The sequence below is a fragment of the Hevea brasiliensis genome, unplaced genomic scaffold, assembly GCF_030052815.1.
Source record: "Hevea brasiliensis isolate MT/VB/25A 57/8 unplaced genomic scaffold, ASM3005281v1 Scaf27, whole genome shotgun sequence".
Classification (NCBI taxonomy): domain Eukaryota; kingdom Viridiplantae; phylum Streptophyta; class Magnoliopsida; order Malpighiales; family Euphorbiaceae; genus Hevea; species Hevea brasiliensis.
This window is the reverse complement of record NW_026614773.1, coordinates 220111-244555: the sequence shown is the minus strand read 5'-3', so window position 1 is coordinate 244555 and position 24445 is coordinate 220111. Positions and strand designations below refer to the sequence as shown.

Genomic DNA, 24445 nt, shown 5'->3' with positions numbered 1-24445 from the left:
ACACACACACACACACACACACACACACACACACACACACATATATATATATATATATATATATATATTTCTTAAAATTAGTAATAAAAATTAGGCCAATTTTATATTTTGAATTAAAATATTAAAAAAGAGTTGAAGAAACTATATAATTTACTTCTCTAAAAAATATATAATTTATTATAAAATTTTGTTTTTATATTTTAAATAATATATAAAAAATTGAGATATACATAAAAATATTTTATGTTTACACACACACACACACACACACACACACACATATATATATATTTCTTAAAATTAGTAGTTTCCTACACACACACACACACATATATATATATTTCTTAAAATTAGTAATAAAAATTAGGCCAATTTTATATTTTGAATTAAAATATTAAAAAAGAGTTGAAGAAACTATATAATTTACTTCTCTAAAAAATATATAATTTATTATAAAATTTTGTTTTTATATTTTAAATAATATATAAAAAATTGAGATACATAAAAATATTTTATGTTTACACACACACGCACACACACACACACACACACACACACACACACACACACACACACACACACACACACACATATATATATATTTCTTAAAATTAGTAATAAAAATTAGGCCAATTTTATATTTTGAATTAAAATATTAAAAAAGAGTTGAAGAAACTATATAATTTACTTCTCTAAAAAATATATAATTTATTATAAAATTTTGTTTTTATATTTTAAATAATATATAAAAAATTGAGATATACATAAAAATATTTTATGTTTAAATTCTTTTAGGTAGCATAAATAACAAGAAAAATATTCTTAATTTGTAATTAATGTTTTAATATTTTAATGTACTACAACAATTGTAAAATGTTGTGATTATTAAAATTTATTTTTTGAAATTAATTTTTATATTTACAAGTATTTCAAATTTCAATTGTGATTAAAAATTTAATATATAATTTTAATTATTTACATATACTTAAAATTGACTAATTAAATAAATAATCCCACTAAATTAAATTTTTAGCTCTAACACTAGATTAATGTTAAATGTAAAATTAATTTAAAAAATAATTAATTATACCCGTTGCTTATATTTTGAAGGAATCAATGTTATATATTAAAAAAAAAAGCCACAACAAAATCTAATTAAACTAAAAAATCTTTTGAGGGTGCCAATTATAAAAATTTATTAAATATATGATTAAAAATTAAAAAATTTAAATATTTCGCATTATGTATATTATAATAAAATAGTTTTTTTTTTTGAAGGACCAATAATTAAAATAAAATAAAGTTTTTGAGAATATATATGCATATATACCTAGGAAAGTTTTGGAAGGGGGGCCATGGCCAGCCCCACTAGCCCCCCTTTCCTCTGCCACAGAATGATAGAATTTAATGATGACCGCACGATTGATAAATGGGGATAGTGAAGTGGATGCTACTCAAAGGATTAAGGTATGATACTTGAAATGCAGAAGTGAGAAAGGTACCAATACATTCATGCATTAGTAGAAGCTCCCCTTTTTTATTGTTTCCCTTCTCAACAAAGTATTCTTACCAAAGAGTAGCATGTTTGCCCATTGCAAAAAGGAGCAATTTAATTTTCTTAGGATAGATAATGTTGGAATTGATGAGATTTTCCCCTAATTCATAGGATATGCTTATGAGAAAATCATCTGATTGATAAGCAAGATTATTGGCTTGATTAATACTTGTATCAAGGAGTGATTTATAGAATGCCATACATATCTTGTATCTTCCATTATAAATATGGACTCTTATGCATTATGCTAATACACAAGTAAATAAAATGTAACTCTCAGAGGTTTTATGTCCTTGGACATAGGCTCTCTATAGATGAACCACATAAATCCCTCTCTCATTTTCTTCTATCTTTTACATCATTCTAAATTTATACATGGAATCAACACCAAAGATTTGACTACTGTTATGGAAAGTCAATCACTATTTTATTTCTTTGTATATTCTGTATTCTGTATTCCTATTTAGGATTTCTTATTTAGGATTTCTTTCTAATTAGTAGAACACAATTATAGGAATCAATTATATATATATATACCCATGTACAGATTAATTGAAATCAAGGAGAATCATCTCTTTCTATATGGTATCAGAGCTATTGGTTCATCTATAATTGAACTGTTGCCTTTGCCCACTAGTAAGAAAGCTATTGGTTGCAAATGGGTATTTACAGTAAAGGTAAATCCTGATAGTTCTATGGCTAGGTTAAAAGCACACCTTGTAGCAAAAGGATATGCTCAGACATATGGGGTTGACTACTCTGACACTTTTTCTCCTGTAGCTAAACTTACTTCTGTTCGCTTGTTTATCTCTTTAGCAGCTACATATGATTGGCCCCTGCACCAATTGGATATCAACAATGCTTTCCTTCATGGTGATCTTCAGGAGGAGGTGTATATGGAGCAACCACCTGGGTTTGTTGCTCAGGGGGAGATGAGTAAAGTTTGTAGGCTTCGAAAGTCTCTTTACGGCTTGAAACAAAGTCCTAGGGCTTGGTTTGGGAGATTCAGTGAAGCAGTACAGGAATTTGGTATGCAAAAGAGTAAGTGTGATCACTCAGTATTTTATAGGCAATCTAAAGCTAGTCTAATTCTCCTGGTAATCTATGTGGATGACATTGTCATCACTGAGAGTGACTCTGCAGGTATTTCATCTCTTAAAACTTTCCTCCAAACCCAGTTTCATACCAAAGGCTTGGGATTGTTAAAGTATTTCTTGGGTATTGAAGTTATGAGAAATAAGAAGGGTATTTTCTTGTCTCAAAGAAAATATGTCCTCGATTTATTGACAGAGACAGGAAAATTAGGTGCTAAGCCTTGCAGTGCACCAATGACTCCAAATTTACAACTGTTAGCAGGGGATAGTGTGTTCTTTGAAGATCCAGAGAGATACAGGAGATTGGTAGGAAAATTGAACTACCTTACAGTCACTCGTCCTGACATTGCTTATGCCGTTAGTGTGGTAAGTCAATTTATGTCTTCCCCAACTGTTGCTCATTGGGAAGCCTTGGGACAAATCTTGTGTTATCTGAAGGGCGCTCCAGGAAGAGGTTTGTTATATGGTAATCATGGACATTTGAATGTTGAATGTTTTTGGATGCCGAAATTTGGATCTAAGGTTGACAGGAGGTCAACTACTGGATATTGTATTTTTGTTGGAGGAAATTTGGTGTCTTGGAGAAGCAAGAAGCAGAGTGTAGTTTCTCGATCTAGTGCTGAATCCGAATACAGAGCCATGGCACAATCAATATGTGAGGTAATGTGGATACTTCAATTATTAGATGAGACAGGTTTTAAGACCTCCCTGCCTGCGAAATTGTGGTGTGATAATCAAGCTGCTCTCCATATTGCTTCTAATCCGGTGTTTCATGAGCGGACCAAACATATTGAGATTGATTGTCACTTTGTTCGTGAAAAGATTCAACAACAGATCATCTCAACAGGACACATCAAAACTGGAGAGCTGTTAGGAGATATTTTTACAAAAGCTCTGAATGGAGCTAGGATTGACTACATTTGTAACAAGTTGGGCATGATTAACATCTATACTCCAACTTGAGGGGGAGTGTTATGGAAAGTCAATCACTATATTATTTCTTCGTATATTCTGTATTCTGTATTCCTATTTAAGATTTCTTATTTAGGATTTCTTCCTAATTAGTAGAACACAATTATAGGAATCAATTGTATATATATACCCATGTACAGATTAATTGAAATCAAGGAGAATCATCTCTTTCTACAAGTACTAAAGCTATTTTCTCCCAAATTCTTCTTCTTCTACATGGTATCTTGCTTAAGAAATAGATAAAATTAAAAAAATAAAAAGGCTTAATGAGTAATCCATAGCTTCAGTAAAAATCTCAATAAGGAGGAACGTTTAAGTTGATGAGATTTTCCCTTAATTCATGGGATATTGATTATGAGAAAATTATGTAATTGATTAGTTAAATTATTAGCTTAATAAATACTTAAATTAAGGGGTAATTTATGGGATGCCATATATAACTTATATCTTCGATTATAAATATCTCTTATGTATTATGCTTATTAAAACTTAAGCACAACCCAAGGTGCTTAATTAATACTAGTATTAAGGAGTAATTTATGGGATGCCATATATACCTTATATCTTCTATTATAAATATCTCTAGTGTAGGCGCTAAAGTTAGAGGGGCTAATAAATTATAAAAAGGTCCCAAGGTCTATAAGCGAGTGATATGAGATAAGACGCCACGAAAAATTTTATAACAGCCCACCTCCACGTAAGCTTGCGAGAAACAAACCCAAAGAAAGTGATTTGGCTCTAATACCATATTAGAAACCAAACTCAACCTTCAATAGCTAAACCACATAAATCCTTCTCTTATTTTCTCCTATCTTTTCTATCATTCTAAATGTCTACAAATACAGAAAACCTAGAATAAGCTACTTTAGCCAACACATTGGAAAAACTAGTCAAAAAAATTGGTATGACATTTACTCCAAAAATAACATAAAAGGCAAATCCAGTAATTTTCAGAACTTTAAACCACCATTACACAATTGTACACTTCTTCCAAAAAAATAAATAGTATTAAACAACTTCAACCCTTGATGATGATGATGAAGATATTCTTGTATGGTGATAGATAGGTATACTATTTTATAGCATTTAAACCAAATTGTATTTTTATTTCACTCAGCAATGGAACAATAACATATGACTTTCCATATTTTTTGAACCAAATGCTCATTTTCAACGAGGAACTATTACTTGCAAACAGCCCGCATTAACTTTGAGAAAAAGATGTGGCCTAAACTCAAGCAGTTCTAAACATGACTCAAAAGCACTTTAAATTGAATTCTATTTGACCAATTCTCATGTTTGGAAAATTTAACATAGTGATTGGCTTAATTCCTTTCTTAAAAATTTTGTGGAATTCAATTGAATTCTAGTTAGAACTCATTTGAAATGAATTTCACTGTTTGATATGACACAACTTAAAATACAAAATTCAATTGAATTCCATATAATTTATGTTTGGCATAATTCCACAACTAAAATTCATTTGTGTTCATTTCCTAAACTACCCTCACGAGTAAAATTAAAAAATTATAATTTTCTATAGAATTCAAAAAAAAATCTTATACCTTATAAATTTATAATAGTTAATAAATATATAAACTAACAATATAGTGATAAACTCTCAACTCAACTCAACTAAGCTTTTATCCCAAAAATTTGGGGTCGGCTATATGGATTCGCTTTCTCCACTCTGAACGATTTTGGGTTAAATCCTCATAAATTTGTAATGCTTCTAGGTCATATTGTACTACTCTCCTCCAAGTCAATTTAGGTCTACCCCTTTTTTTCTTTCTATCCTCTAACCTAATGTGCTCTACTTGTCTAACTGGAGCCTCCGTATGTCTACGCTTTACATGACCAAACCACCTCAATCTCCTTTCTCTCAACTTATCTTCAATTGGCACCACTCCTACCTTTTCTCTAATACTCTCATTACAAACTTTATCTAGTCTAGTATGGCCACTCATCCACCTTAACATTATCATCTTTGCAACTCTTATCTTAGATGCATACAACTCTTTCAGTGCCCAACACTCACTACCATATAACATAGCCGGTCGTATGGCTGTACGATAAAATTTTCCTTTCTATTTATTGGGAATCTTACGATCACATAAAACTCCCGTGGCACGTCTCCACTTCAACCATCCGGCTTTAATCCTATGACTAACATCCTCCTCACATCCCCCATCTACTTGAAGGACTGAGCCTAGATATTTAAAGTGATAAATAAAAATAAATTTACATGTCTTATAATATAGAAGATTTATATAATAATATAAATAATGTCATTACTAAGTTTATAATATTCAACTCAACTCAACTCAACTCAACTCAATTAAACATTTATCCCGAAAATTTATCGGGGTCGACTACATGGATTTTTTCCGCCACTCTAAACAATTTTTGGTTAAATCCTTGAAAATGTGTAATGCTTCTAGGTCATATTGTACTACTCTCCTCCAAGTCGGTTTAGGTCTACCCCGTCTTTTCTTTCTATCTTCTAACCCAATGTGCTCTACTTGTCTAACTGGAGCCTCCATATGTCTAAGCTTCACATGACCAAACCATCTCAATCTCCCTTCTTTCAACTTATCCTAAATTAGCACCGCTCCTACCTTTTCTCTAATACTCTCATTATGGACTTTATCTAGTCTAGTATGGCTACTCATTCACCTTAACATTTTCATTTCTGCAACTCTCATCTTAGACACATACGGCTCCTTCATTATCCAACACTCACTACCATATAACATGACCGGTCGTATGGTTGTACGGTAAAATTTTCCTTTCAACTTATTGGGAATCTTGCGATCACATAAAACTCTCGTGGCACGTCTCTACTTCAACCATTCGGCTTTAATCCTATAACTAACATCCTCCTCACATCCCCCATCTATTTGAAGGATTGAGGCGAGATATTTAAAGTGATTACTTTGGGGCAATACCACACCATCCAAACTAATTCTTTCCCTATCATCAGTTCGGCCTTCACTGAACTTGCAATGCATGTATTCTGTCTTCGTTCTACTTAACTTAAAACCCTTTGACTCTAGAGCACTTCTTCAGAGCTCTAACTTTCCATTGACTCTTTCTCGTGTCTCATCTATCAGAACTATATCATCTGCAAACATCATGCACCAAGGGATACTCTCTTATATATATTTCGTCAATTTATCTAAAACTAATGTAAAAAAGTAAGGGTTCACAGCTGAGAACTTTGGTGTAATCTAAGTGAGATAAGAAAATCTCTTGTGTCTCCTCCCACTATGCGCATAATAGTAGTTACTCATTCATAAATATCTTTGAACACTTGTATGTACCTAATAGATACCCTCTTTTGTTCTAATACTCTTCATAAAACATCTCTTGGAGCACTATCATAAGCCTTCTCCAAATCGATAAAAACCATATGTAGATCTTTCTTCACATCACTATATTTCTCCATCAAGCTTCTAATGAGAAAGATCATTTCCATAGTTGAACAACTGAGCATGAAGCCAAATTGATTGGGAGAGATAGAAGTGTTATGCCGTAGTCGATGTTCCACAACTCTCTCCCACAACTTCATAGTATGGCTCATAAGTTTAATTCCCCTATATTTGAGCAACTCTGTATATCCCCCTTATTTTTAAAAATAGGTACTAAAATACTCCTCCTTCATTCATCAGGCATTTTCTTTGAGTTTAGAATCTTATTAAACAATTTAGTTAACCATGCCACTCTCACATCTCCCAAACATTTCCACACTTCAATTGGTATTCCATCTGGTCCACAAGTTTTACTCACTTTCATTCTCTTAAGTGTTTCATTTACTTCTGAAGATCTAATCATTCTAGTGTATTCACATTTTTTTCTATTGCTCTGTAATTTATATTCACGCTATTACCACTTTGACTGTTATTAAAGAGATCATCAAAATAATTTCTCCATCTTTCTTTAATGTCCTCATCTTTCACCAATACTTTTCCTTCTTTATCCTTAATGCACCTAACTTGATTGAGATCTTGACATTTCTTTTCTCTTCTCCTTGCTAATCTATAAATATCTTTCTTTCCTTCTTTAGTTTCAAGTTTCTCATACAATTTTTCAAAAGCCTGCGCTCTTACTTAACTAACCACCTTATTTGCCTCTTTTTTTGCTATCTGATACTATTCATAAGCCTCATTATTATCACACTTAGGTAATTTCTTATACCATTCTTTCTTTCTCTTCACTGCCTTTTCTACTTTCTCATTCCACCACCATCTCTCTTTTGAGGGTGGTCCATGTCCTCTAGACTCTCCAAGTATTTTTCTAGCTACTTCTCTAATCTTTGATGTCATCTGTATCCACATAACATTAGCCTCTACATCCAGCTTCCATACTTCGGACTCAAGAAGCTCATTTTTTAACTTAACTTGCATTACTCCTTTGAACTCCCACCACTTTGTTCGAGCTACAATATTTCTTCTAGCCTTACTTGAATTGTTCCTAAACTTGATATCCAAGACCACTAACCAATGTTAACTTGTTAAAGCCTCTCCCGAAATAACCTTACAATCCTTACATAGAGCTCTATTTGTCTTCCTGGTTAAGAGGGAGTCAATTCGACTTCTATATTGTCCACTTTTAAAAGTCACTAAATGCGACTCCATTTTTATAAAGTAGGTATTTGCTAGTATTAGGTCGTACGTCATGGAAAAATTCAGGATGTTTTTCCCTTCCTCATTTCGGCTACCAAAACCAAAACCAAAACCTCCATGAATATTCTCAAAACATTGCCTATCACTTCTTACATGTCCATTCAAATCTCTATCGATGAGAACATTTTCTTCATTTAGTATACTTTGCATTAAACCATCCGTATCTTCCCAAAACCTTTGTTTATTCTCACTATCTAGTCCTATTTGTGAAGCATAAGCACTAACTATATTTATTGTTTCTCCTTCTAGTACTAGCTTTACTAGTATAATTCTATCTCCTACTCTTTTCACAGTTATTACGGCATCTTTCAATGTCCTATCTATGATCATGTCCCATCAAATTTGATAGGAATTTGTTTTAGTTATAACCAATTCCTCGAATTGAATTTCTATAATTGAATTCTATTTTTTGTTTTCAAACCAAAGACACAAAACATAGACTTCAATTGAATTCCACAAAATTTTATGTTTTGGAATTAAGCCAAACAAGGTGTAAAGTTACTAGAATTCAGTTCTTTTAGGGGGAAAAAAAAAGTCATTTTGAAAGAAACAAATTTATGCCGAAAGTAGTATGATTTTACGAGAATTCAATTTATTTAATGAAGTTTTTAATTGAATTGAAAACCCAAAACACCTTACTTAAAAGATATTTGTTTCTTTAATAAGGGCAAAAATAGCAAAATAAGCACATTCATTTTTATTTTCCAATTGTTTCAAACAATAGAATTCAAATGAATCCTATCATTTTAAAATTTATTCCAAACAAAAATTTTACTACAAAATCAATTGAACTGAATTCTTTTATTCTATGTTTGGAATTTGGATATCAAAATTTGAAATAACGAATTTAGATTTGATTTTATATAAATTGTTGAGAAATTGCGGATTTCAAATAACACCATTTTATTATTAAAAACTCTTGTAAAGTGGATTTCAAATAATACCATTTTATAAAGCATTTCAAATCTACACTCAAATAAGATGCTTTCTATGTTTATGAGCCTAATATAAATTAATAACTTTAATCAATTAAAGAAAATGTATAATTTTATCAAATTCAAATCTCACATTTTAAATTTTTCATCCAAACATAAAGTTAATAGAATTGAATTGAATTCTATCACAAGAATCATTCCAAATGGGGAAAGGAATTTCTATAGACCATCAGAGGCTGCAATGAGATAAAAGCTTTTCCAAATTATTCAGAATATTACCTGAAACGTATTCCAGAACTAGATCCAAGCAGTCAATACCAGCTGCAACAGTTGCAGAAAACTTTCCACCATCTGCACTTCCAGTATTTATGTTGTAGATTATTTTACAGCCTTCATGCACTCCCACCAATGCTCTCTCAATAGCTTGTATTGCAGACAAAACATGCAAGTCTGAGGACTTGCTTATTAATACTTTGAATGACATCTTCAATTTAGCCCTAAATTCATCCAAGAATAGTGACATAAGAGAAAGAGATATTTCAGATGATCCTTTATTACCCCAGAGTATCTTATCACTTGACTCTGTCTCATGAGAAGCCAGAGTAGCCATTTTCCCCTGCAAAGTAATGCATTTTCCTAAAGCATTTAAGTGCAACTCTATCAGCTTGGCATGCAAAGTCAAGTTCCATTTAGGAAAATAGCTCCCTAATTCTTGCAGATAGTTGAGAACACCATCTAACCAAACAAAAGAGAATGGTTGTGGCACCTCTGACATTTCTGCTAACTTCAACAGCAAAACATTAGATAAACCAAAACAACTAGGCACCAAGCTGGACAATATGGAAGCATAATTGGTCGGTAAGTTCAGCCTCAAAAGAGCTGAAGCAGCATTCAATAATTGCCTGAGCAAAATTGCGGCTTCAGGATGATCACCTTTAATCAAGCTTTGCAACAAACATTTATTGAGTGATATAACTTCATAGGTATCAAGCTTACTAAGAATGCTGGCAACAGTGCCTGCTTCTTCCAACTGAAAATTATATTTATGCATACTAGCATTCTGAAAATTATCATGAATACTTAATGATGTTGAGCAGTTTTTTGCAGCATTTAATTCCTGATTCTGTGCACCACCCAAAGTGTCAGTCTCAGGAGCTTTTTTATCTGAAAACTCCTCTGAACCTGACAAACAACTTCTATCAGAAGGCTTTTGAACATTTTTATCATCAGATAAGCATCTGGGCCGATGATCATCCTCAACAAACAATAGATGCAAGATGAAACTAATAAAATCTGCGAACACATTGATACATAGATCAATTTTGGACAAAGCTTGAGAATTCCTTCCCAATAATTTCACCTTATCAATATTTGTCGCGTTTGTATGGTTGAAGACAGATGATAGGCCCAACAAGAACCCGCTGATACAAGAAACTATAGAGGATAGTTTGTTCAAATTGTCATCACATCCTGCTTTCTCATTGATAAGGCCATCCTTCAAAGAAATAAGTAAGCCCTGTGTCTGATCCTTCAAACTCTCAGCCACAAGGAGAATACTTTTCCAGGCTTCACTATTTTCTGAGGAATCGAAACATGGATCAGATTCATTTAGAGCAATGTGTTCCTCAGAAATATTAAAGCTGAGCTTCTCTTCTTGAGGTTTTTTAGCAATTATCGAGTCAATTGCACAAGTAGAATGATACTTGCTCAATGTCAAGAACACATGGGATGTGTGATCCAGCAATGAAAATATTATGTCTCTAATTTCATCAGCATGATGTTTTGACAGTGTCTCTTGAAGCCCAACCACCATGAACACTGACTTGAAAAACCATGAAACAGAAAATAATCCCTCAGATAGTACTGAAATGACTGGGGATTGAGTAGTTCTTGTCTTCTCCCCATTAAATGCCATAAATATATATTTCAAGGCCCTCCGGCAGGATACAAGCAATATTAAGAGTTCATGTTGCTTATGTGAGGACAATACATCTCGAAATTCTGATAAGCTCCTAATTACATGCCTGAAATGTAGATACCCCACGTTAACAAAGCCTCAGCACAAATTGTGTGATGACAAGTATATTTATCAATATCAAAAACTAGAAGATGCAACAATTTTTATGTGAATTATTTGCAGAAACCAGCATAAACAATAAGCATATGCTTGTTTAAAATAAAAATAGAAGACTTGCAGCATACCAGACAATGAAGAGAGATAGATAAAAGTTTACCATTCTAGGTTTAGTAGGTAAGTGACAAAGAGTGAGAATGATTTGGACCGCATACATCCTTTTGGCATCCAACATAAAAGCCTAAGAAAACTCTGACAAGTTGTAAATTTCATGCCCTTTAATTCTGTGTCAATATGAAGAGGCATCTTAAGCAACAAATGAGAACTTGGTTTTCCCTCTGAAATCTTATCATAAGTAACAGGTTTGCTTCCTGGAACAGCCATCGGTAAGCTTCCAACTGCACTTAAAATCTCTTGCCAATTAGGACAAGAATTTAAGTCAACATCCCCAATTGAAAAATCCCTAAATAATGATAGGACTGATTTCTTCAATAGACGGCAAAATGTCGACGCCAAATGCTTGCAGACAAACTGGTAAAAGAGGCAGCATTAATGCTAAGTACAATAGTTTCAGCAGAGAATTTGATATAAAATAAATGGGCGTGAAGCAAGAATAGTCTGTGCTTCTGTAAGAATTTGCAAATCTGTGTTGCAGTGGGTGCAGGTGTGAGTGAGCTTGCATGCATGAGAGAGAGAAGTTTATCTTTATAAATGATCTTACTTTATGTTCATACAGAATGGAATTAGTCAGAAGTTCTGATGAGATTTGATGCACTGTGATTTTATTCAGAGAACCAGCTTCATCAGCCCTGTTTTTTTCCCCATCCGTGAAGTCTCTTGTTATAGAGGGTAGACAAGTGCATATCACATGGGAGAGGAAAGTCTTTAACTTCTTTGAACTAGCATGAATAGACCAAATATCAAAATTTTGACAAATAATCCACCATATTGCAGTAGGCAATGACTCCTTGGTCACAGAACAAACATCCAAATCCCATTTATCAGTTTCATCCAAGTCTTGGACATAGGTAGCCTGACAAGTTGCATTATCATTAGCGCAAACTGAAACTCTATCATTATCAAATAATGAGAGGTAACCTGTGATGAACTCAGTAAGACCCTCTGCCTCCTCCTTTAAAGCAGAGAGGACTCTTCTCCACTTTCTGCGTCTTTTACAACACAGTGACAAGCTAGCATCATCAAGCAACTTGACCTGGATGATACCATCAATTCTTTGCAGTATATACTGCAATGAATTTATCTGCCTGTTCAAATCCACAAGCCTCTGAAGAGCCATAGCATGCAAAACATATATCAAAGGAGAGCATTCCGAATTGCTGCCCTGAAGGCAAAGGTCAGAGACAGATTGTATGATGAGAAGAAGAGAAGCTGAAGGGCGGACAATCCAAGAAAAATAACCTTCATTTGGCCAATCAGTTCTCTCCATCGAATCTCTTCCAGAGTACGCTGTAAGTGAATCCTGCATTACTGATGACATTTTTCTTGATGTATCTGGAGGCATGAGTGTGATCGCTTGCCTATATAAGCTTTGGCAGGACATGTACAAGCGAAAAAAGAACACAAAGACTAAGTGGGTGGACACTCCAAAGTTCAACACATTATGTTTGTTTTCATCAGGTCTCTTATCAGAAGTTTTTCCAGTGATATAAGAAAGGAACTCAGGGATACGATCTGGCTGCAATCCAGCCAGAATACTCATGCTTGGACGAATTTCAGTAATCAAGTCCTTTACAGATCGTCCAACAAGGTTACTGTTCCCAACTGTAACAGTCAATGAATCTAACACTAATGCATACATTTCAGACAATCCTCTTCCACAAAGTTCAGCTTGCAGATCAAAAAGGAGCATCCTACTTCCTGTATTTGAATGCTGCAGCTCCTTTTTATCAGCCACTGAAAAACAACTTTTCATCCATTCCATGGACTCTGATATATCTATGATTAATTGCCGAATACATTCACTTGCCTGCCCTTCTGGTATGGACTTAATACCATTTTGAATGGCTACTTTAAATTCTTGTGCACATAACAGCATTCCCAATGATTTTGCATATGCTTCATAAGGTAAAAAGGTTGCACAGGACCCAAAACAACCATAATTCTGTTCACCACCACTACTATTCTCTTGTACTATTATAAGCCTCATTGCTTTACAGAGTGCAAATATGGTATTCTCCACCTACAATAATTAAAAAATAAATAAATAAGAACAGAATGTGAAAACCATCTAATGCAGAACAAACAATCCAACTAACAATTTTGGTAGAAAAAAGGAAAGAGAAATATAAAGAAGAATGAAACTGATAGATGAAAAATTAGCAGAACAAAACTAACAGATTTCATAAAGAAAAAGTTTGATCATCTATTACAGTCCCACACCCTCACCTTACAACCCAATGCCACAAATAATGAGGAAAAAAAAAAAAAAAAAACTGACATCATAACCAATTATAAAATACAAAAGTTTTGAAGTTATAAAGAAGTAATCCATTTGATGCTTAGCATTGGAGTTATACAGTAGAAAAAAGCAAATATTGGAAGTTGTTTGACTAACCTGCCGAAGTTCACCATAAAGCTTAACCAACTGGCATCCACACCCTAGTATTTGGGCATTTAATGACCATTGATATGGCACATTCTTAAAGGAATAACCAAGGGCCAAATAAGAAAGCACCATAAACCATAAGCTAGTCAAATCATTCTCAATAACTTCACACTCAATATCCAAAAAGTATTGTACAGCAACAAAGAGCTGTTTTGCTAATAAAGTCAATCTCTCTTGCTTCTGGTTGTCCATATCATATGTTGGCAAAGAAAGTAATTTGGTGGAAAATGAGAAAATAGTATTATAAACCTTCTTCAAGAAATTAAAGCAAGCTCCTTCAGAGATATCCTCTGTTTTTATGTATATTTGTTCCTGAAAAAGGGTGGCTAGTAAATGATTTGTTGATTTGAGTATACAGTGAACATCAGGTAACAGAGGGCCGACTTCTAGATTAGTTTGAAGGTAGCCATTCATCTGAAGAAAAAGAGGCTCCATAATCTGTACAAAAAAATCAAAAAGTAATTTTCTTTTTTCCGCAGTCAACTTACTAGAGCCATAACTATTTTCTGGCGTAGCACTGCTACTTTGGTGTAAAATTGTTGAACTATGACCAGACAAATGCCTGAACCCTTCAGTTTTCTCTGCCATCTTATCTTCAGACAAAATTGAAGCAACTTTTTGATTTTTCACCCGATCAACAAGCAATTGAAATAGTTCTCCTAAGCCACTCAGTTCAGAATCCTTCTTTGAAGCCATAATCCTTTCCAGCTTATCAAACAAATGTCTATGGTAACTTTTAATGACTGTTTTTGATTCTTTCATTTTTCCATCACTAGATGCAGAATATTTTTCTGTACTTCTTAAGCTAAGAAATCCATCTATATGGATTGAGTGAAACAGTCCCTGTGATAAAACCTCTTCAACTGTAGTCAACAAATTTCTCGTCAAGCCAGGATTGCTTCCATCAAAATGAAGATGCAGGACACCCAAGGAATGCAATAGAGGCCCAAGAAGTTCATCTACAAAATCACGAAATCCAGTTTTCCGAGTTGGGTGAACTCTTAGAAACTTGGCAAATGGCTCAAGCAGCAAGCAGGAGAACCTAAGGGCAAAATCACCCGCATTTCTAACATCAAGGTTCTCATCATAAATTTTGTGCACAAGCTCAAGAACAGCACAGACTGTAGATATCCATAAGTCCAAATTTTCATTCGACAAGCCACCATGAGATAAGAATACCAGAGAAACACAATCCAAGACAACATTATACAATTCAAATCCTTTACCAATAAAAACCAAATCTTTAGAATGCAAAGACATCTCTGCAAGTAATAACAAAGCATTTCTCGCAATACAACAGAAAGCTCGCAAAAGATTCCGCGAGAGACTCAATGAAACTTGCAACCTCAAAGATTCTTCCAAACAGAACTTGAATATCAGCCAGCATCTATAATCTAAGCATGCCTCAACATCTCCAGACTCAACTCTGATTTTCTTATCCATAGAAATCAACAGTGACTGAACCCAATCGTTAAGAAAAACTACAAGGCGGGATACTTTCACTGTTTCATAATCTTCTTCAGCTTCATTGGCTCCTTTTTCCCTCAAATTCACATAACTGAAGGCTAGTTCCACCTTCCTGTCAAATTAGCATTTGCTTTATGTACAGAATTTATTTACATTCCATTCAAAATCAAATAAATAATCTCAAAAATTCAATTTGTGTGAAGAAGAGATGGGAAAGATACTAACTTTTGAAGGTCAATATCTTTGCTCTGAAGTGATAGAATAAGTTGAAGATTCCTCCATGGAAGCTCTGCTTCAATCATAGAATAAGATTCTTTCTGATTTGAGCTTCCACCTACAGCGACTTCTCTCTCTTTCTCTGGTTCATCACCTCTGTGCTTCTTCTTTGGAGGCGTTGGTTTATCTTGGGGGCTGGTTAGCTTCCTCTTCTTCTTCTTCTTCTTATCAGATTTCACTGATGAATCAGCCATTGCTGAGGCCAATTCTTCGTTCTTGATGGGCAATTTTGATCCTCCGATTTTTGCTTCTGCGGAATTTGTAGAAAGGGTTTTACTTCTTGGTGCTAGGATTTTAGTTCGTGACAAAAACGGTGCCAAAACATGCGTTTTGACGTTTGCTGGGCAAGTAATGTGTGTGTATATATATAATCTATAATTTCTTTTTTTTTTATATTATATATTATATAATTATTAAACGTTTACTATTTTAATTCTCTAGTAAATATATATATATATATATAAAAGTTAATAGAATAAAATTATGAAAAGATTTTAAATATATTATTTATTATATTATTATCCATCAAAATCATATTTTGTACATTGCCATTGATATAAAGTTTTAAACAATTTTTTGAAATATTGTTTTTTTTTATATTTTTGAAGTGAATTTGTTAGAGAAATTAATTTTATTTTATTTTACATTATTGACCTGTTGATCTAGGAAAAATTAAAATAAATAAAATAATAAAAATTTAACAAGAAAAAGTGTACCAAAATATATATTTAAAATTGCTAGTAATTATTTTCCAACTATTCCAAAATTCATAAGAATTTTTATTGTAACTCCAAACACCCAACAATAAATTGAAATATAAATCCATATACTAATTACATAAAAAAAAGTGAAATTATGCCACTAATAAGGTTACAAACTCATTATCAAAATAAAATAATAAAATTTGAGTTTCACGGATATTTATCTATCAATCTATATAAAGTTGACAAAATTTTTTTTAAAGTTATCACGTGACGGTTATCATTGGTGTTATCATGTGGTATTTACTATTTATAAATTAATTTATTTACGTGCTATGTATTTTTTTTATAGCAAGTATTTATTTTCCTTTAAGTATTTTTATTATTATCATTATTATCTCAATTTTTATAATTTAAATAATTATTTTATTTAATTTTGTTGCTAAAACTCAAGGCTCAATAATTAAATTTATTATATTAATTTTTAGTTTATTAAAGATAAATTAATATTATTTTTTCTTTAATGTTCGTGCAGTTCATCTCAAAGTATTCATATATTTTTAATTATGGATTTTTTTTTATTTTCACAATTCCTTTATATGTTTCATTTATATAAATTTTATTTATATTAAGGTAAGATTATTAAAATTATAACGTGATTAATTTTTATAATCATAAAAATTTTATTAACCAGTTCATCAAATACTTTCGATTTCAAATCATTGAAAATCGGTTTCTAATTGTAATTAGAAACCGATTGTAAACTGAAACATTTAGTTTACAATTCATATGTTTTTAATTCAATGGAAAACAGAATATAACATTCGTTTCATATTTTGCAACCGTTTAGAAACGGAAACTTCAGCTTCTAAATCAGTTTCAAATTAGAAACAGATACTTTTCGGTTTTTTGCTGACCTGAAACCAATTTCGGTTTCTAGTCGGTTTCCAACTTGACAAAATAAATAAGACAAAAATTTGGTTTCTAAATAAAAATGGAATTTCCATTTCAAATCCATTTCTAAACATCATTCCTTTCTATTTTGAAACAGAATTTATGTTTCTAATCCATTTTTAGATTATTGTAATAATTTTTAGATTATTCTTATGTATGTAACTTACTAGGTTCATTACTAATTGGCAATGAGAATAATATTAACTCTTTAATATTATTGAACCTAATCCATACTCAAAATAAAATTCTTTTTTATATTTAAGTTCTCTTAAATTATGGTTAACATCTAGCATAATATACCATGACTGTCCAATTAGCTATGAATTATTCCCTAATTCATGAACATTGATTATACATACCATGCACTAAAATCTCTCTATTACAAAATCTCGATTCTAGCTGGAGTCATGGTTCATGTCAAAATCCTATTGCGTAGAATCTTATGTCCTCATTTTAATTCTAATTCTTGATTAACAAGACTTTCCAGTCATAAACTTTTTTTTGACTAAGTCTTTCTATCCAGGCTAGAAACTTAACTTATCAAAAACAATTTAAATGAACATGGGATTTTATTCCTATTTACTTAGGGTAATGGATCCCATATTGACTAACACCTATCTCCATATATAACTAGTCGAAGCCAACACATACCCATACTACTCATATTTAGTACAAGCATGAAAGCAATATCAAAATCAAACTACCTATATACAAGATAATTGTATTATCTCAGGTCAAGGGATAATATATACTATTATGATCTAGATAATTATATATTGACAAGAGTAAACTCCATATACACATCATCTCATATCATTGGTTTGGCCTACTTATCTTATAAGTGCTCAATTTGTTTATTATATGACATGAAACTCACCATTCCATATCATTACTATCTCATACTAATCATAAAAATAAATAAATAGGACAGTTTATATGGATAAATTTTATCCTATGAAGTATCCAAAATTGTAAACACTAATTTTATAATACTTGTACCAGAATATTTCGTCACTCATATTCTTAACACTTTAAGAATGAAGTATCTAACAAGTCACTAAAGGATATTTTCAATTAAATTTAAACCATTTAAATTTAAAAGAAAAGAATATATGTGCCATGAAAAAGGAATAAATATTTACAAGATATAATTTCATGATATGCTCTAGGGCATGCTACTAACAAGTAGCATGTGAAACTGAGGCCCCTATGTGTTGAGAAATGCATGCCCCAACTCCTTCTGTCTTACTGAGGCGGTTAGTAGTAAATTGATGGCTCTTGGCTGTGAACTCTGGGATATCCCATGCCTCATTCCATTTTTGCCTTGTACTATCAAGCACGACAACCTTAGCTTTTCTTTTCCCGATATTACACATTAGTGCCTTGTAGCGCTCTACAACCTTATGCCTCTAAGCTTCCTTTACGAGTGCAGTCACCTCTTACCAATCAAAGTATTTCTGTAGTAAAACAAATAAAAATAATACAATTACATTATTATGATAACATCTATTTTTTTTAAAAAAAATCGGACAGCATTTCCCCTTAATTTTGGATAATCCAGCCTATTTATTAGTTATTAATTACACCTATTAAAAACACTTCATATATTCTCAACAATAAAAAACATCCACCCCAACTACATCAACTCACAACAATATATATATTTTCAATATCTTCAACACACAAGTTGTACATATAACTTCTAAGCATTAATATACTTCAATTATGTTCTTTTACATTAATTGCAAATTCTCAAAACTTAAATATTATTTATTCGCAACATTCTTTTTTGAGGTTTCATAACCTATGCAAATCAATTATCAGATAAGTAATTATTTTTAAATATTTATTTTACTACCTGAAATTCATCCCAGTAAAACTCTTTTATCTCAAGCGTGACAGTCTTTCAACAGTGTCCCTCTGGGTCTATCATCTCATAAAGATATTGTTCAACTTCTTAGCACATTACTCAAATGGATGTAACCTGTGCACAAGAAGACAACAAACATGTTGGTTTTATGCAAATGTATGCTTTAGTACTTAAATTGAAAATGACAAGTAATAACAAATCATAAACAAAACTAATTAATTTTTAATACTTACGTGCTATTAACATTCTTTATTTGTTTCTTCCTTCAAGAGGTAATGAGTGATAGGGAATCCATTAATGATATTGGTACTGCCCAAACTAATTGACCTCCATGACCAGAGGTCGATCCAACTGCAAGCTCAATAGATGGGGTAGCAGGTGGTAGAGGTGGAGGTGGAGGTTGATGATATGTTGGAGCATCAACCCTCTGGATCTAGCACCGAAATCCCATTAGATGGTGAAGGAACCTAAGGCTGACCTTGTGCAGACTGGTCCTACTAATATCGAGCTCATTCTATAGAAATAACCGCCTTGTCTGTGAATAGGCCAATGAACCTTCCCTATGACTGTTGCCTTGCATTTGCATAACAATTATATTAATTAGTTATTTTCTTTCAACTTATTATACATAATATATATGAAGTTTTCCAACAATTAGAATTCATACAGCAAGTTTATGAATATAAATTCATTTAGAGAAATACCTGAATCTAATCAGTATCACTATCATATTCATCATCATATTCCTCATCGCTTTCCGAGTCTAATTTAAGCTCCTCTTCTTCATCAACATCCTCTTCATCAATTTCAATTAGTGTGCCACTTGGATCGTTCAAATATTGTTATTAATCATCATCATCATTATCAATTTGTATTAAAGGGACTTCCATTTCATCTTCTTGAAATGGTTTTTCCCATGCCAAGGGGGTTGTCACATTCACTTTATCAAGAAGATCAATAATAGACCTCGCTTTTATTTTGAACATGGCCCACCAATCATCCTTGTTGCACTTTAAGCCTGGATATATGAAATAATTGACTTGAGCAACTTGGATATATGGAATAATTGACTTGAGCTGCTTGGATATATGGAATAATTGACTTGAGCAACTTGGATAATGAGATCAAATGGTTCATTAATATCTACAAGTTTATATTTTGGATGAATCTTTGTTCCCACATTGGGTGTTAGATCAAACTAATCACATTTAAATAATACAGTTCTTTTGATTGGTAATCTACGGTACTCCAATCATAGCACTTCAATTAATTGTCCAAGTAGTCACTCTTGTCAGTATTGTAATTGGTCCTCTTGATGCATACCCCACTGTTCATTATTGCCTTATGTGAACTGTGGCTTTTAGTGTGAAATTTATAATCATTGACTACATAACCATTGTAGGACATAACACTTCTTAACGGACACTTTGAAAGATCCTTTAAGAACTGGTTTGATATTTTATTGGAGGGATCGTTGACATATTTATGGAACAATTTATCAAATTCACGCTCCATTTTATCATCAAATTATTTATCATTGATATTCTAATTAGTCATATGCAACTCATCAGTAAAAATGCTGCATACAATGAAGCATTAATCACATGTTTTGAATCAATAATGGCACTATAATGATTATAGTAATTTAATATTAGAAAAACTTACTTAAAGTATGGTTTCATCTCTATATAATTCAACAAAATGTACATTTGTGCTACTCAAAATTCTTCTACTATGAGGTATCTAACCTTTCTTTTTCCCAGTGACCTATTAGAATGAGTGAAAATTGATAGATTCCCTAGATGTACATCCATAGTTCGATTGGATCATCATTACATGGAACCTTTCAATGCCTTGTGTTGAAATGTGGTTTGAAAGAATGAGCACAGAATAATGATGCTTTTTCAACTAAATATGCATTGCATATGGAACCTTTCACTTTGGCTTTATTTTTAATATTATTTTTTAACTTCCTAAGGTACCTATACCACTAACTATTTAGTCACAACAAGGTTTTTAATTCTTCATATATTAATAGTATACAATAATTCATTAAACTAGTTACCTCTCGAATGGATACATCCACCAATACTGCATTGGACTTACAATCCATGCTTCATAAGCCAAATGCATCAGGAGATGTTATATGGAGTCAAAGAAGCTTAGAGGGAATATACGCTCCAGTTTACATAATATTAAAGGAATCTTTTCATTAAGCTATAACATATCTTCTTCTCCGAGTGTTGTTAAAGTTAACTCTCTAAAGAAATTGCTCAATTCGATTAATATATGCCACAAATTTTGTGAAAGCAATTCTTTGAATGCTATTAGGAGTAATCTCTACATAAAAATATGATAGTCATGGCTTTTCATTCCAAACAACTTCAGTTTTCGCAAGTCTATACATCTGCCCATGTTTGACACATAACCATCTGGGATCTAAGATTTTTAACCCATTCGCATGATACTACTTTTGACTGCTTGTCCAGTGTGTAACATGTTTTAGGATACTTTCTTATTGCCACGTTCCTATCCAACTTAGGTCGGCAATAAAACTCTTTAACATCTTCCCTTAATTTTGCATTGTCCTTCGTTTTCCCCTCAACATTCATTATAGTGTTAAAAGTATTTTCAAAAATATTTTTCTCTATATGCATCACATGCAAGTTGTGATAAAAGCATGTTAGTACTCTAATATGGCAACTCCCAAAAAAAGCTTTGTTTCTTCTAACCTTTATTTTTTGCTTTGCGACTGTTATTCTCATCTACACCCATCTCCGTGACTAACATTAATCATAGATGTTCTATTTATTCCCAAATCTCTACACCAGATATAATGGGGGGAGCACTTTTTATAACCATTTTATTCTTTCTAAAAGCAGTTTTGTTTCATCTGAGAGGATGGTCAACTAGTAAGAATTTACAGTGATTGTTAAACCATGATTACTTACCACCTTTTGTCAATGTGAATGCATCTGAATCTTCCCTACAATATGGATAAGTGGTCTTGTCGGTTGTGCTCCAACTAGGCAACAGTGAATATACAGGGAAATCACTTATTGTCCATAATAGTGCAGCCCTCATATTAAAATTATTATTCTTCTTTGATGCATCATGTGTCTCAACTCCAACTTCCCACAATTGTTTCAACTCTGCAATAAGGGGCTGTAAGTAGACATCCAATTTGTCTTTTAGTTTTTTTCGGACCAGAAACTATTACAATTAGGAACATACACTCATCCTTCATACATAACCAAGGAAGTAAATTGTAAGGAGAAATAATGACTGGCCAAGATGAATATTGTTGTCCTGACTGACCAAATGGTTGAAACCTATCAGTGCAAAGTCCTAGTCTTACATTTCAAAACGTAGCAATAAATGAGGGATGAATCTCATTAAAATGCTTCCACGCATTTACATCTGAACAATGACGCATTACCCCATCTTCATGCTCATGCTCAGCATACCATCTCATTTCTTTTGCTATTGCATTCAAAGCATATAATCTTTGTAATATTTACATAAAGGGAAAGTAAAACATTTTCTTATGTGGGACATTGGTTTTAAAATTAGAAGAGCATTGACTACACCATTTGAAATGTGGATAGTCATAAATTTTGCAATTTGTTAACTCATTATCTTCAGCACAATATAACATACATCCATTAGTATAATAATGAATCTTTTCAACTTGTAGGCCGAATGCTTGAACCAGTTTCCTTGTACTATAGAAGTTTTCAGTCATTAAATTATCACCCGGTAACACCTCTTTAATAAGTTGGCAGATGTTATTAAAACACCTCTCTGATAAATGATGTTCTGTCTTACTGTTCAACATATTGTAATAAGTGAGAGCTACGAATGGATTTCACAACGCAGCGGCATCTCTTTGATTAGTAGCTTGTAACATGTCATACAATTTCTAAGTCGATGGATTTGGAGGTTCCTCCATTACATCCTGAAAGAAACCAGACCCTGCTGCATCCAATTACCATTTGCTCGTACGTATTGCTTATGCTACTATAAACCTCTTGAATCAGTTCTTTTGTTATAACATTTACGTTTTGACCATCAATATTACTTGTGTGGGGTTCCCCATGTAGAATCCATTTATAATAATATGGTATAAATCCATGCTTCATCAAATGTAACCTAATCATATTCTCATTAGAATAGTTATGATTTTGACACTTTCGATGATTACATGGACACTTTAGCATATCCCTGTCCATCCATTCTAGATGTTGGTTAGCAAATGTGATGAATTGTTCAATACCTTCTACGAATTTTGGGGTTAGTAAGCCATCTTTTAACCTAGCATACATCCATCTTCAATCTGGTCCCATTTTGCTAATAGCTGTGTAATAATTAATACAAAATTATGTTTGTTCATATCCCCAATTATACATTAAAAGTTAAGGCCCTAACCCAATCAGAATTGCATCATCTCTACCAATAATAGACAAATAATGACATGTCATATATTTATAAAAATTTGACAGCATCTGCTTTTAGTTCTCCAAGTGCACAACATCAAATATGCACCTATAGAACAATGAGAGATGTTAAAGAATTTTTACAAATACATAATACACATTTATATTTGTCCCATTCTCAAGTAAAGTATGCAATTTTGATTTGTCTAACAGGACAATCCATTGCCTATTAACTTTAATTCTCAGTTGGACATTTGACGGTTTTTCTAAGGTTATTATTTGACAAATTTAATTGAATAAACTATTCGGATATATAGAAAATCTGGAATAGTTTCCAACAAAAAAAAATAATTAGAAACTATTTATATCATGAGTTATATTTCTATAGTAGACTAATCACCTTAGAAAATCACTTTTTGCTAATAAATTAGCAAAACTCGATTGATGAGGTTGCCCAAATAAATTAGCATTTTACATATTGCAAGAACAAGATGAAAAATTTAATTGAAGTATGAAAATAGGATCCATAAGAACAGGATTACCTCTAGCATGTTAGTTAACAATTAATATCTCTACACTTCTACATGAATGTTTATCTTTTCCATCATTACCAAAAACTCCTATGCCTTTACTCTTGGAAAACTTTCCTATAGTAACAAGATAACAAATGCACCATGTCAAATGCGAAACATTCCTTTCCTTATATAGTGAATGTTATTCTCGTAGTAGTTTTTTTCCCCAATTGAGCATGATAATTTAACAATTATTGCACATAAATGAAATCAATATCACATGGTTGA

The 24445-nt window shown here is 32.4% G+C and overlaps 1 protein-coding gene across 3 annotated transcripts in view; it reads right to left on the bottom strand.

Moving 5' to 3' along the window:
• The window catches only part of LOC110672067 (uncharacterized), a 50670-nt gene extending 34671 nt beyond the window's left edge, over positions 1–15999 (bottom strand). For 2 of the 3 annotated variants that reach the window (XR_009146722.1, XM_021834729.2), the window contains exons 1-5: positions 15634–15998; positions 13891–15520; positions 12037–13515; positions 11476–11846; positions 9521–11265 (exon numbers count right to left, since the gene is read on the bottom strand). Coding sequence is in view for 2 of the 3 variants with exons in the window: in XM_021834729.2 (XP_021690421.2) it covers positions 9521–11265; positions 11476–11846; positions 12037–13515; positions 13891–15520; positions 15634–15878 (5470 nt within the window). In the remaining variant the exon portion in view is untranslated. Of the gene's footprint in view, positions 1–9520; positions 11266–11475; positions 11847–12036; positions 13516–13890; positions 15521–15633 lie in introns of all 3 variants that reach the window. The other variant, XM_021834730.2, reaches the window with a different exon arrangement.
• Between the last annotated feature and the right edge of the window lie 8446 nt (positions 16000–24445).